This window comes from Amphiura filiformis, chromosome 13 (genome assembly GCF_039555335.1).
Source record: "Amphiura filiformis chromosome 13, Afil_fr2py, whole genome shotgun sequence".
NCBI classification, from domain to species: Eukaryota; Metazoa; Echinodermata; class Ophiuroidea; order Amphilepidida; family Amphiuridae; genus Amphiura; species Amphiura filiformis.
This window is the reverse complement of record NC_092640.1, coordinates 19,665,727-19,681,532: the sequence shown is the minus strand read 5'-3', so window position 1 is coordinate 19,681,532 and position 15,806 is coordinate 19,665,727. Positions and strand designations below refer to the sequence as shown.

The 15,806-nt window shown below is 37.3% G+C and overlaps 2 protein-coding genes across 2 annotated transcripts in view; both read right to left on the bottom strand.

Moving 5' to 3' along the window:
- LOC140168087 (uncharacterized) overlaps positions 1 to 15,806 on the bottom strand; it is a 117,106-nt gene that overhangs the window by 80,703 nt on the left and 20,597 nt on the right. The gene's annotated exons all lie outside the window — the stretch shown is intronic.
- LOC140168084 (uncharacterized) lies at positions 8,218 to 13,833 on the bottom strand. The gene is made up of 3 exons (XM_072191387.1): positions 13,778 to 13,833; positions 13,338 to 13,464; positions 8,218 to 11,775 (listed from the first exon to the last, which is right to left on the bottom strand). Exons 2-3 carry the CDS (start codon positions 13,460 to 13,462, stop codon positions 10,971 to 10,973), a joined length of 930 nt encoding a protein of 309 aa, XP_072047488.1. The 5' UTR covers positions 13,463 to 13,464; positions 13,778 to 13,833; the 3' UTR covers positions 8,218 to 10,970.

Here is a 15,806-nt window from a genome sequence, read left to right as displayed (position 1 = left end):
AAAAAAAGAAGCTTTGGAGAGCCTCCGAGATACTCTGAAGCCGTAAAAAATAAAAAATTAGAAATCAAACTTGTTTTGTATAAATAAAAAAGAAATGGGCGATATTTCACATTTAACGAGTAAGAACATGATTAAGACCCTAAGAGCGTACGGAGAGTATCGGAAAGAAATGTGGGATGATGAAGAAAAACCATGCGGCATTTGGAGATGGTACTATGACGAAGAAAAACAAAATTAAAGGCTGCGTTGGAGTTTGTTGACAATGATCCCTCGAGGATAAGAGTTTTTAACGAAAACGGAATAGTAAAATCAGAAGGTAGTTACTCCTGCGATGTACCTAAAAAATGGTGGGAATCTTGGGATATGATGGACTTCGCGAGTGTTGGATACCTTGCATTTGTAGCAACCTACGGCGTTACATCCTTTATGAAATGGAAGTGGTAAACTATGGCAAAAAAAAACCTCTTGTGATTATTAATCACAAGAGGTTTTTTTTTATTTCTGTACTCATTCTGCTTTTTTACCAAAAAAAAAAAGTTTTATTAATCTAATATTGCTCAGTTTTTTAATAATAAAAGATGAGTGATCAAGAAACCAAATCGGTAGACATTCTAAGCCTAGTCCAACGCCTCCAGGACCTGAACCTGGGCCATGTCCGAGTCTATTACCCAGTCCGCCAAAACCAAAAAATTGATACAACGGATGAGAATTGGGTTGAGAACCTGAAAGCGTATGGAGAGTATCGGAAAGAAATGTGGGATGATGAAGGAAAACCACACGGCGTTTGGAGATGGTACTAAGAAAAGGAAAAAACACATATAAAAGCCGAGCTGGTTTTTGACGGTAATGATCCCAAGGAAATGGTTACGTTTTACTACGACTACGACGGATTAGTAAAAGAGGAAGGTATATACGAAGACGACGCACCTAAAGAACCACAAAAATTTTGGATTGAGCGGGGCCTGCAAAGTCTGCAGGCCTCTGCAAAGTCTGCGGATCCCTTGGTTGCTGGATACGTCGGATTTGTAGCAGCCTACTTGACTACAACCATTTTGAACTGGGTGTAGTAAACTATGACAAAAAAAAAAAAAAAAAAAAAAAATCCCGTAGCACTTAATTGTGCCACGGGATTTTTATTTTAGTTTAAAGAAAAAATATTGTAAATAAAAGTATGGAAACTCAACAAATGCTGTACGAACGTTTGGATGGAACTGAAAGGAAGTGGTACAAAAATGGTCAACTGATGAGTGAAAAATTGCCGGATGGAACCATGAGGGAATGGTACGAGAACGGTCAACTGGAGTATGAATCATTTCCTGATAAAGCATCAAGGAGATGGTACGAGAACGGTCAACTGGAGTTTGAAACATTTCCTGATAAAGCATCAAGGAGATGGTACGAAAACGGCCAACTGAAAAGTGAACGTTTGCCGGATGAAAATATCAAAAGTTGGTACAAAAACGGCCAACTGAAATATGAACGTTTGCCTGATGGAACTATCAAAAGTTGGTATAACTTAACTTAAACTACAACAAAAAACCTCTTGTGATTAATAATCACAAGAGGTTTTTTTTATTTTTGCACGACCTACTCATTCTTAGCATCGTTGTAGGCTTTTAAAATTTCTGTCATGCGTTTGGCTTCCATCCTGATTCTTCTCTCGGGAGAATCCAAAAGAGCGCTCGTAAGAATCCAAAATGCTACGATCATCTTTTATTTGAATAAAAGATGGCAGATTCGATTTATTTTGAGCTCGCTGATGATGAAATATTCCAAAAACTGGAAGACTCGTCCAAAGGAGATTTTTATATGTGGAATGGTACTAGTCTCGGAAACCTGTTTGTTGCTGTCAGCGGTTACAACGGAAACAAAGTAATAATTCAGGCAATCAACCTTTTGATGTGTTACATTAAGTGGTATAAGGATAGATACAGGATGAGATTGTGTTTAAGACCACCTTGGATTTTTCCTGAAAGGACAGAGGAGTTCGAGGTTTTGAAAAAGACTCTTGAGTTTGTTACGAACGAACCACCGATTGAAAAAAAAGATATGACTATGTTAAAAAATTATCAAGACAAATTTGGTCTTGTGGATAATTTTTGTGAAATAATATATTAAAAGTAAAAATCAAAAATTTTTTGATTTTGATGAAGAGGTTAAAAAAATGCAGGGGAATTTTTTTCCCTGCATTTTTTTTTTTTTTTGATAAGTTAATGAGATTTTTTTCAAAATTGTTGAAGATTTGAGTTACATTTAACCATTGTAACATCTTCAGAGAAACCGACACCCATGAAGTGGCTTGTTGGCGCACCATCTTCCAATTCTGTAGTCGCTGCGGAAACTCGAGGGCCAATTCCTTAGAGCTACAGAACGGGGCATATGTCAGTTCCTTAGGGTTTGTTTTTGTTAGTTCTACATCTACATCTAACTACCTCCCTCCCTCCCCCATGAGATCTGCTGGCTTAGCGATTTAGATTTTGGACTATGTCGCGTGTGACGTCAGTTCAACGTGTGTCCAATCCCCCCCCCCCCCTCCCCTGTTTGTGTTTTTGAAGAGTCGGAAATCCTGGGAAACAACCCCGTTCACTCTCTTTTGAGGTCCATTTGACAATTATTTCTTGTACATTTCCTTCATGAATGCATTTGTGACTTTCGCCCTTTCATTCACCTCTTCATATGTGCTGTAAAGGTAGGTCAGAAATCCTAAGAAACAATTCCGTTCACTCTCTTTTGAGGTCCATTTGACAATTATTTCTTGTACATTTCCTTCATGAATGCATTTGTGACTTTCGTCCTTTCATTCACCCTTCCTTTTTTTTGTAATTTTTTTCCCCCGAGGGGACTCGAACTCACGCTGCTCTGACGTCACGCGCTCCACAGAACCAAGAATCTAAACCACTAAGCTAGCAGATCTCATGAATATTAATTAGGAAATTGGTGTATTTAAACCTTAGAATGAGAAAAAAATTCAAAAACTGGCTAAATCAGCCTCAAATATTACCCAAAAAATCTGTTATTTAAAAACAAACAAATCTACAATGTTTATCTTCAAAAATCTCTCTCTAACGGCAGATTAAAAAACAAATAGTGCGCCATCACAACAACATACTAGAAACACCGCAGTCTATTTTAGAATTGCTGACGTGTAATCTACATGTAGTGGTGACAGCTAAATCGCGTTTTAAGACAAAATCACATAAAAGTGATCGTGAATTCAAAAGTTTTTAGGGACAGTGGAAATCAAAAGCAACTTTGTGAGTAACTCCGGAGCAATATGACTGCTAACAGCAATAAACAAACGATTTTGGTATGTGAAAAGCAATGGCCACGCCATGTAGTACAACACACACACACACTGTATGTGTGAGCAGTTATATGAGTTAGTATGGTAAAAGGTCAACAGCAGTACACAACAAACAACTCGAAGTGGATATATTTCGACATTTTGCAGCCAGTACAAGTACGTTGTTTATAATTTAAACACAGTTCTATTGATCTTCCATTTGTGTTTCATTAGCACTGCTTTTATTTTTTAGACACGTATATTTATCTACAAGATTTCTCAACCGACTATTGTAAAGGTAAGATATTGATTACAAAAAATTTAATTTTGAGTTTCATAACCAATGCATCGGCTACAACTAGAATCAGCTTTACATGTCTACACCAGAAGTGGCAGCCACTACATTGGTTGCGAACACGATTCTGTTGCAAGGGTCTATGGAAACGATAAAAAAATGCAGGGGAATTTTTTCCCCTGCATTTTTTTTTTGGATAAGTTGAAATGCAGGGGAATTTTTCCGTGTAATTTGGATTGGGGTGAATTAAAAATGCAAGGATGTTTTTCTGTGTAATCCTGGATGTTTTTTCTGTGTAATCCTGTGTAAATTATTGTTCTGTGTAATCCTGTGTAAATTGTTTTTCTGTGTAATCCTGTGTAAATTGTTTTTCTGTGTAATCCTGTGTAAATTGTTTTTCTGTGTAATCCTGTGTAAATTGTTTTCTGTGTAATCCTGTGTAAATTGTTTTTCTGTGTAATCCTGTGTAAATTGTTTTTCTGTGTAATCCTGTGTAAATTGTTTTTCTGTGTAATCCTGTGTAAATTGTTTTTCTGTGTAATCCTGTGTAAATTGTTTTTCTGTGTAATCCTGTGTTGTTATTTTTTGAACAATTTACAGGGAAGAATACAGGGAAGCTTAGGGTAAAATAATGCAGGGGGATTACAGGGTATTAAAAGTTTTGTGTGTATTTTTTGTGTTAAGAGTTTTTTTTTATTTTTACAGGGAAAATACAAGGGTGTCTCAGAGGCCCCCTTTTTACACTACTAGACAACATGCTCTTCCACGTAAAAATGAAGTATCTCAGTCTTCAACCCAGACATTAAGTGTTGACGAATGAGGGAGAATGAACAACCTGCTCTTCCACGTAAATATGTAGTATTTCAGTCGTCAAACCAGACAGTAAGTGTTGACGAATGAGGGAGAATAGACAACCTGCTCTTCCACGTAAAAATGAAGTATCTCAGTCGTCAACCCAGACAGTAAGTGTTGACGAATGAGGGAGAATGACAACCTGCTCTTCCACGTAAATTTGAAGTATCTCAGTCGTCAACTCAGACAGTAAGTGTTGACGAATGAGGGAGAATGGACAACATGTTCTTCCACGTAAAAATGAAGTATCTTAGTCGTCAATCCAAACAGTAAGGGTGTTGACGAATGAGGGAGAATGGACAACCTGCTCTTCCACGTAAAAATGAAGTATCTTAGTCGTCAACCCATACAGTAGGTGTTGACGAATGGGGGAGAATGGTCAACTTGCTCTTCCACGTAAAAATAAAGTATCTCAGTCGTCAACCAAGAGAATAAGTGTTGACGAATGAGTAGAAATGGACAACCTTCTCTTTTACGTAAAAATTAAGTATCTCAGTCATAAACCCAGATAGTAAGTGTTGACGAATGAGTATGAATTGACAACCTGCTCTTTCATTTAATAAATGAAGTATCTCAGTCTTCAACCTTACTCTCTGGGTTGACGACTGAGATACTTAATTTTTACGTGGAAGGCTTAGTGTCTAGGTTGACGATTGAGATACATCATTTTTTACGTGGAAGAGAAGTATCTCATTCGTCAACACTTCTGTTGACGACATTCATTCGTCACTGTCTGGGTTGAAGACTGAGATACTGCATTTTTACGTGGAAGAGTATGTTGTTCATTGTTCTTATTCGTCAACATTTACTGTCTGGGTTGATGACTGAGATACTTCATTTTACGTGGATTCGTATTGTCTGTCTGAATTGAACTGAGATACTTCATTTTGCTGGGAAAAGCATTCTCGTCATCATTCGTCAATACTGTCTTTTGTGACGACTGAGATACTTCATTTTTACGTTTTTAAATGTTGACGAATGAGGGAGAATGGACAACATACTCTTCCGCGTAAAAATTAAGTATCTCAGTCGTCAACCCAGACAGTAAGTGTTGATGAATGAGGGAGAATGGACAACCTGCTCTTCCACGTAAAAATGAAGTATCTCAGTCGACAACCCAGACAGTAAGTGTTGACGAATGAGGGAGAATGGACAACCTGTTCTTCCACGTAAAAATGAAGTATCTCAGTCGTCAACCCAGACAGTAAGTGTTGACGAATGAGGGAGAATGGACAACCTGCTCTTCCACGTAAAATGAAGTATCTCAGTCGTCAACCCAGACAGTAAGTGTTGACGAATGAGGGAGAATAGACAACCTGCTCTTCCACGTAAAATGAAGTATCTCAGTCGTCAACCCAGACAGTAAGTGTTGACGAATGAGAGAGAATGGACAACCTGCTCTTCCACGTAAATATGAAGTATCTCAGTCATCAATCCAGATATCTTAGTCGCAATCAAGTCAGTAAGTGTTGCCGTATGAGGTAGAATGGACAACCGGCTCTTCCACGTAAAATGAAGTATCGTAGACGTTAATCCAGACCGTACGGGTTGACGAATGAGGGAGAAAAGACAACCTGCTCGTCCACGTAAATATGAAGTATCTTAGTCGTCAACCCAGACAGTAAGTATTGACGACTGAGGGAGAATAGACAACCTGCTCTTCCAAGTAAATATGAAGTATCTCAGTCATCAATCCAGACATCTTAGTCGTCAACCCAGTCAGTAAGTGTTGCCGTATGAGGTAGAATGGACAACCTGCTCTTCCACGTAAAATGAAGTATCTTAGTCGTTAATCCAGACAGTACGCGTTGACGAACGAGGGAGAAAAGACAACCTGCTCGTCCACGTAAATATGAAGTATCTCAGTCGTCAACCCAGACAGTAAGTATTGACGACTGAGGGAGAATAGACAACCTGCTCTTCCACGTAAATATGAAGTATCTCAGTCATCAATCCAGACATCTTAGTCGTCAACCCAGTCAGTAAGTGTTGCCGTATGAGGTAGAATGGACAACCTGCTCTTCCACGTAAAAATGAAATATCTCAGTCGTCAACCCAGACAGTAAGTGTTGACGAATGAGGGAGAATGGACAACCTGCTCTTCCACGTAAATATGGAGTATCTCAGTCGTCAACCCAGACAGTAAGTGTTGACGAATGAAGGAGAATGGACAACCTGCTCTTCCACGTAAATGTGAAGTATCTCAGTCGTCAACCCAGACAGTAAGTGTTGACGAATGAGGGAGAATGGACAACCTGCTCTTCCACGTAAAAATGAAGTATCTCAGTCGTCAACCCAGACAGTAAGTGTTGACGAATGAGGGAGAATGAACAACCTGCTCTTCCACGTAAATATGAAGTATCTCAGTCATCAATCCAGATATCTTAGTCGCAATCAAGTCAGTAAAGTGTTGCCGTATGAGGTAGAATGGACAACCGGCTCTTCCACGTAAAATGAAGTATCGTAGACGTTAATCCAGACCGTACGGGTTGACGAATGAGGGAGAAAAGACAACCTGCTCGTCCACGTAAATATGAAGTATCTTAGTCGTCAACCCAGACAGTAAGTATTGACGACTGAGGAGAATAGACAACCTGCTCTTCCAAGTAAATATGAAGTATCTCAGTCATCAATCCAGACATCTTAGTCGTCAACCCAGTCAGTAAGTGTTGCCGTATGAGGTAGAATGGACAACCTGCTCTTCCACGTAAAATGAAGTATCTTAGTCGTTAATCCAGACAGTACGCGTTGACGAACGAGGGAGAAAAGACAACCTGCTCGTCCACGTAAATATGAAGTATCTCAGTCGTCAACCCAGACAGTAAGTATTGACGACTGAGGGAGAATAGACAACCTGCTCTTCCACGTAAATATGAAGTATCTCAGTCATCAATCCAGACATCTTAGTCGTCAACCCAGTCAGTAAGTGTTGCCGTATGAGGTAGAATGGACAACCTGCTCTTCCACGTAAAATGAAGTATCTTAGTCGTTAATCCAGACAGTACGCGTTGACGAACGAGGGAGAAAACACAACCTGCTCGTCCACGTAAATATGAAGTATCTCAGTCGTCAACCCAGACAGTAAGTATTGACGACTGAGGGAGAATAGACAACCTGCTCTTCCACGTAAATATGAAGTATCTCAGTCATCAATCCAGACATCTTAGTCGTCAACCCAGTCAGTAAGCGTTGCCGTATGAGGTAGAATGGACAACCTGCTCTTCCACGTAAAATGAAGTATCTTAGTCGTTAATCCAGACAGTACGCGTTGACGAACGAGGGAGAAAAGACAACCTGCTCGTCCACGTAAATATGAAGTATCTCAGTCGTCAACCCAGACAGTAAGTATTGACGACTGAGGGAGAATAGACAACCTGCTCTTCCACGTAAATATGAAGTATATCAGTCATCAATCCAGACAGTAAAAGTTAACGACAGTTAACGAGAGTAAGAGTGTTGACGAATGGGGGAGAATAAAAAAATGAAATATCTCAGTCGTCAACTCAGACAGTAAGTGTTGACGAATGAGGGAGAATTGACAACCTGCTCCAAGTCAAAATGAAGTACCTGAATATAAATATCTTAAGAGACAGGTGTATAGTCGAATCCCAAAGTGAATATCTTCGGAAGTCATTGATGGATGTCAAAAATCTGTGCGCCTGTGTGTGTACGTCATCTTTTACGAGTCGTTTAATGACTCAAGGCCAAAAACACCTTTTACTCAAATTCACTTCAGAATGCACAACAAAACACACTGTTTGATTAAGTTAACAAAAATTGAGTCTTTAATGAAAGGTATAATATCGTTATGAACACGGCAGAGTGCCGAATACGCAAAATTGCTGTTCTGAGTAAACGGCGTTTGAAAATCTTGGTACCATTCCATTGGTCCTTCTAAAAATTTAGAACATTCGTGAGCACTCATTTGAAATGTATATTATAGAAGTGAATGTACACGAATTATTGGCAATACTTGCATGTTCTGAAATAATCGATATGTCCTTCAAAACGCGTTTTAACAGTTATTCGGCTTTATGCTGTATCCAAAATGTCTCTACCACTGCGCAGAGAGAGGTCGAATACGCATTCAACTACGTGTAAACCATAGCACGCATTCTTGATTTGGGGCTTTTGGGTAGAAATTACTGGTTGTCCTAAGGCTATGTAGACTTAACTTGCTATATAAGTTATAAATAGTCATCCCTGTAATATTTAGCAAAAACTCGAGGATTTTAAAGCAAAAAAAAACAGTATTGGCCTATATTTTACGTATGATTTTCCGGGATTTTCCAATTTCACGGGCGCGCACTCACATTATTAAACCACAGCAATATCATGTGGGGAATGTTTGTACTTATTTTGGTATCACTGGATAGAAGATACCTACAGCTTTACGTTGGTATCAAATATATTAGTATAGGACATGTGATATAGAAAATTCGGAGTTTCCCGCTATACAATACTACAGATGAACATGATTTGTACAGCAAAGTATACGATTCGTCTCTCTGCCGAATTCATTTATCGCACTTAGGCGCGATTCGTCCAAATCAACATTTTAATAACTACGTCGGTGAGTAAGATTTACCATTAATTTGTGGTAGAAATAAAAGATAACCTGAAACATAATCATAAGCATACAAAAAGTCAATTTGCTCAAAATTCTCGATTCGTCACTCTGCCGAATTCATAACGATATGATTGGACAATATACTAGGATATAAACATGCATGCATGCATCAACAAATCACAATGTTTATTCTACAATGTTTACTAATCCGATCCTCTTCTTGTTGATGATGACACTGTTCAGTTCGCTCGAAGTTCCATTAATGTCCAGTTCCTACTTTGCAATTATTTCATAGCAACAATATCCTTGGACAACGGTGATACTCAAAATGATGTTATTTTCACCATTCACACAATATCTTCAGGAAAACAGGCCTGCCTCCATATCCGCTCTGTTTCTACTAACATTAACAGATGTGTATCATACCAAACTTCAGCTTTTAGGGAGGTTATGCACCTTCGTGTACTCAAATCTCCTGGATTTACATCAATCTCCTGTATTCACATTACAGCACACACAACACAATTAAATCTCCTTCTGTTTCACTTAACAGACTTTAGACCCTTCTTGAACCAGTTATCAGCTTGACGATGAAGACTATAAACAAATCCCTCTTTTCGGGATATGACTCCATATTATCTCCTTCTTTCAGCGGCCGAATACTTATATAGCACCTTTGCTGATTTAGTGTTCAACCTTGGGAACACTTTGCTGTACTAATCACACAACTCACACGCTTCATAATAATCAAATATCTGTCCAGTAAACCTGTTAACATCTGTTCATTTATAGCAACAAAACAAAAACCCACATCTATTCATAGATCATTCTGTCACATTTATATTATTCTAGCAACTTGTATTTTACCACAAAATAGACATTATTGAATTGTTTGTCTGATCAACTGGATTACATGAGAGGGGATTCCCAAAACTTAATTACACACCAACTCTTCCAAGGGGGTTTCCCATCTCTCATAGAATAACTTTAAATTATTGTAAACAAAGATAGATGATCAAATTGAATTACTCAGGGCATATCACACATTCAATGGTGCGATACGTACGCGGAGATTATGAATGGACAACCTGCTCTTCCAAGTAAAAATGACCGTGCAAAGGGGCAATAGAGTCATTGGAATCCTAAAGTAAAAAATATAAATTAGTTCGACTTATAATTGGCGAAAATTATTCGGTTTTTGACAGTAAAATACGAAAGATTTAAGAGACTATTATTTTGTAACAAAGAAACATGATGGAAATTAAGAATCACTTGGCAGATATTTTCCAAGGAGATTGTTTTTATGTGCTGTTTGAAAACAGCAACCGAAGGTGCATTTTTCAGAGTTGATGGTAAATTATTCCAATGTAAAGCACTTTGCAGACATGATTGAGAAGGACTATATAAGGCCTTAATGGCTATTCAGCTCTTACCTTTATCTTTCAATTCACACTTTATATTTTGTGTAAATTCCATATCATAAATCATAGTCTTGCTTTGTCAGTTAATCTTTTTTTCAGATTCAACCCATCTCTGTTAATCATTGCTTCAATATTTTAGAATATTTTCTGACTTCAAATTTTCAGAAGTTACAAGCTCTGTAAGAATTAAATCACCTACTTTCTTACATAGGATCACTTCAATTTCTGCACATTCTATGATTGGAAACGAAGCTTGTCTGAAACAAGAAACTAAATTGTATCCTGTAATTTTCACATTTCTGATCTTAGGAAGTGTAACCAATATGTCATATATTCGCTCAACCCAATTTGTCTGATTTGCCTCATCATATGTTTGCGGCACCGTGAGGTTTTCAAGTGTGGGGTGGTATGAAAGTGATTGTAAACTTTCAGAAGAATACTTTGACGAAGTCCATGGAGACAACTCTAGCGATTTTATTTTCTTTAGATGAATGCTGATCAGATTAACCACCGATGACGTCACGGATGTTCCTTTTAACACAAGTGTTTCTAGATTAAGTAATCCTGTATCATCATCTGAAATGCTTCTGTCGAGTAACGCACCCGATACAAGGTCAATGATTTCAGATGTGCCCAGTGAGTGATTGATGGTAAAAATTTGTCACCATTGAGATTACAGATGAGTGTGAAGCATGTTAATGATGGCAGGCACAATACTGTTGAGTGGAATATCTCATCAGCCGTCTTCTGTTCATTAGCCAGAACGTGTAATTCCATCGCACGTAAACTTGTTAATGTTAGAGGTGACATCTTCTTCAACATGGATAAAAAAGATAGGTCGACCTCCTGAAGGCTTATATATCGCAAATTACATTTGTGTAACATTTGAATGATTTGTTCATAACAATCCATTTCAGTTGAATACCATCTGAAGTGTGCGGGCCATGTCAGATACAATCGTCGCAATTTTGGAAGCTGCTGATACAGGTCTTCGCTAGGAACTAAACAGTAGTTGGACTTAGCCTTTTGATCGCTACGTATCCCAAGAGTGTTTATATTAGGACAGTTCACGCGCAAATAGCTCATGATTTCATCGTTGGCTACAGTTACATGAATCTCTTGCAAACCTATACCAGCATAAAGAGTCAAGAACTTTAACACGTTATTTTCATTCATTGGAAATTTCCATTCATTGCCATACTCTCGGTACTCAAATGTGTTTGGTCCATTTTGCGATACAAACCGTCTGAATATTCTACTAGACTTTTTAACTTTTCTAGTAGAACCTCTGTCTCTGAAGTCGATGACAGTCCAGGCATGGTTTTTTATTATAAGATGCCATTTCTTGCTTACCCTATATGAAAATACAAATAGATATTATAAAAAATTCCTTGATAAATCTTCATAATACCGGTAATAATTTTTCAAAAACCGTTAGAAATTATCTTGTTATTTAAATAATTTTTTTCCCGGTGAAATTGTCAATTTATATATAGCTCATGTGCGTAAAAGCAATTTCGTAGGAGTAACCAAAATCCATTTTGCCTGCGCAGGCAACATGCTGCCTGGCCCGGCAATGTTTCCTTGGGAGGCAGTCGGACCGGTCTGCCTGCTTTGTTATAGATATTTAATTACAACACGTATTTTTTGCAGGTAAGGGACTGTTTGCAGGTTTTTTGTCAGGGTCACTGCAATTTTCAATGAGCAAAGGACAGTTCACTTTCATGGCTCTTTCAGAGCCAGCGATTCTTCAATAGGAAAGGGACACCTACTATAAACGGTTCTTTTATAGTAAGAGCCACCATCTCCTGAGTAGATATTAAAAATGTAACCTACTCACATACATATTATTGGGCAAGAGGCAGCCCAGTATGCCTCACCACAATGATACTCTGTAGATACCCTTAAAGGGTCAGTTTATATGCAGAACCCCTAATCAGTGTGATCTTTGTAGTGGTTAGGGTGGTTGAACCCCTACAAACCTCTTAGTGAGTTGTTTTGCTGACTCAACCTCCAAAAAGAAAATTTCAACCCCCTAAAACCAACCCCAAGAATAATTCAACACCCTAACCACTCAAATAGTGTAAAAATAACTTGCCTGATAAACACAAAATTTTAACTTTATTTTGAGCAAAATATTGTAAATTGAAAAATGGCTTGGTAAACAAAATATCTTAATTTTGGGGTAAGATCGCCATTATCACAGTAAAACAGGACCAAAATCCTGTTCACCATGATTGTCTTTTGCCTTTGATCCCTCAGACAACTGACTCTGATACGCCACTGAACATGGAAAATACTTGGACTCCCTGAAAAAGGATTCTTTTTACAAACACCACACTGCTCCTAATATGTTTTATCCTGAAGAAGTCAGACCTAATCCTGACGAAAGCTGTACAGTTGTATAATCGTCCGACAATGAATCCGTTGAACCCTGAATCTGTAAATATTCTAGTACATACCTTTATGGTAAGAGGAACAAGAGGGTACATGTTGCTTCCTATTATCACTTGAAGGTATAGATGAGTTGACCTCAATGTTTATCAATAAAGGCAAGTGATTGGTATATCGATATGCTTAAGCGAACTGTGTACAACCCGTGATAACATTGCACTGTGCGTTCAATTAGACTATTTGAAGTATGCCGGGCACAAAAGGAGAGTGCGTACTTTGGTTTGGGTAATCGTTTGTTGTATGCTTCTCAGCTGTCAACTCATATATATGTTGCTGATAGCCATAGCGATCAATAGGCAAACGTGATGCATGCTGGGAATGAAAAGGCCTCAAAAGCTATCGAATTCGTCACCCGAAATCGCAAATTTGAGCATTTTCCATATTTTCCTTCCCAGCATGCATCACTTTTTCCTAACGATTTCTATCAGCATTATACCTTATTGAATAGTATCACTATCTTACCTCATTGCGATTAATTTCTCGTATAAAGACAAGAAGTTGAAAATAACCAGCAATGTATCAATATTAAGCATGCTAATAGGTCCTTCATCGACCGGCACTCTGTTTTTCAATAAGGTGGCGCCCATTTCTATCATTAAAAAAAAGGTATCATTAAAATAAAAAATGGTTATTATCAAAGTAAGAAATACAGAGAAATATGACGCTGCATGATAGTCCTGCAACTTCCAATGCTTTGAGATTACACTTTTTCGGCTTAGACTTACTACTGAATACTGTTCTATGTCTAGCTATACTCCTGATCTAGAAACATAAATAAAGTTTTCGTGTTAAAATAAGATTTCCCTGTGGAAAGAACATGTTTATTATGTGTGGTTCACCGGTAACATACATGTATTAAGAACCTTATTATCACAGAATCATATAAATCAACGCAGACTTACTTGACAAAATTGATAAAGAATTAAGCCTGTCAACTATTTCCTTATCAAAATGGTGGCAGAACATCAACAGTTTGTGCATGTACAAGGGCTGCGTATACTTACAATATTATTGTTACACTTGACGGGGTAATAATAATGCTTTGCATATTCATTTTAGTTGAAGTTCAAGGCAAAGATACGACATACAACACAAAATTTAACTAAGCTTAAATTATTGTCTACTGCTATTTGTTGTCCTGCAGACACAGCTTTTAAAGGTAAACGACGTATTGTTGGTCGGAGCAGCCAAAAAGATCGATTTTCATAATTTAAATCAATAATATTATTGAAAAATAACACTTTCATGTTTTGCAAAAGGTCATTCTACAAATCATATACTTTGAAAATGTTCTTGACTTATAGTTGTTAATGAGTTATGTACGTTTTACAAAAGTGTTGTTGTTTCAGCCCTAGTCCGACGAGTAGGGCCTGTTTCTTTTTTCTTAGTTTACCAACTATACTCTAACTCTGATCGCTCAAGAAAGATTAACCACAAAAATCCACTAACCGTCCCCTCCCGAAAATGGGCGGCGCGGTCACTGGACTTTTGCGATTCGTCTTTCTTGCGCCATGTGAGATAGATAGTGATCATAGTGTGAAATGTGTATAGTCTGGTAACTTAGAAAAAAAGGTCCTACTCGTCGGACTATTCAGCCCTCTTTACAACATAACTCAAGAACCACAGGACCTGTAAAAGTATATCTGTGATATTTTAATTTTCTACACACTCGCTATGAAATGATCAATGCAATTTTTGCCAAAGCTCACTAACATTCGCAAGATGCTGTGAATTGCCATATCGCAACAGTTAAACAAATTTGCTAACCTTAATTGCCTAAATATATTCAAACGGGAGCGTTCAACCTTTAACTATTCGGTATAAGCATAATTCCCCTTTTCATGGTATATTCTATGGAAAGTATTGCAATAGAACTAATACATAGTATTACAAAAACAAATGAGGCGAACATGCAAATAATATTGAACACACAGAGAGCTATAAATTCAAATAATTATTGTCCACAACGTGGCTCACTGGAATATACATATGCGCCGTATGTATGATTTTCTCGAAAGAGGTAAAACGCCCAAACTTCATAGGCTATTTACTTTTCAAATCTTGTGACAAATAGTGCTTACTGATGCTTGTATAAGGTATTATAGACAAATTATTAGAATGCATGTGCACCAGTAGAAATGACCCAGGTTGAATAAAATAAATAAACATATGAATGAATATTTTATTCCCTGGATTATTTTTGTTGGGACAAAATAATGATATCGTTTGACGCTTTGAAATACAGTTATGTTAATCATAATAAAGTTACAAAGTTAAAAAATAATATCGAAATATTGTAAAATCAAACTTTTCCCTCATAAGTTGTATCAAAACAACATATTGAGGAAATTGATATGACAGATTTTTAAACTTTGATATGGAAAGATACCCCAGCCCTGTTGTCTCACCAGAGAAGATGAGCAGAGAAGTCTTTCTATCTGATGATAAAAAAAACTCTAGGTATGATTACGAAAATGTTTTAAATAACTATTATCTACAAAAGTTTTATAACAATGTTTTATATAAAATGTTAACATAAAACGTCTTCTGTTATGATGTGAAGGGTTAATATAAAAACAGGGAAAATCTGTTCCAACTGACCAGCAGAGAACAAAGGATAAGCAATAGATAAGATTAAAATAAGGGAAAATATGACACAACCTCCAATGCGGGAATAACAAACGTATAAACGTATAAAGTTAAAAACTCTTTTAACTTTGTTTATACGTTTTGTGTTATTCCCCCATTGGAAATCGATGTTGTGTCATATTTTCCTGTTTTTAATTGTGAACTTGACTTACTCACTCTTTCATTTCTCTTGACAATTTTTCATTTGCCCGCCCTATTCCTTTTAAAGGAATTTTTATTTAATATACATTAAATATTGGCCTTAATTCATGAACCTATGGAAAATATAAATGCAATCATTGG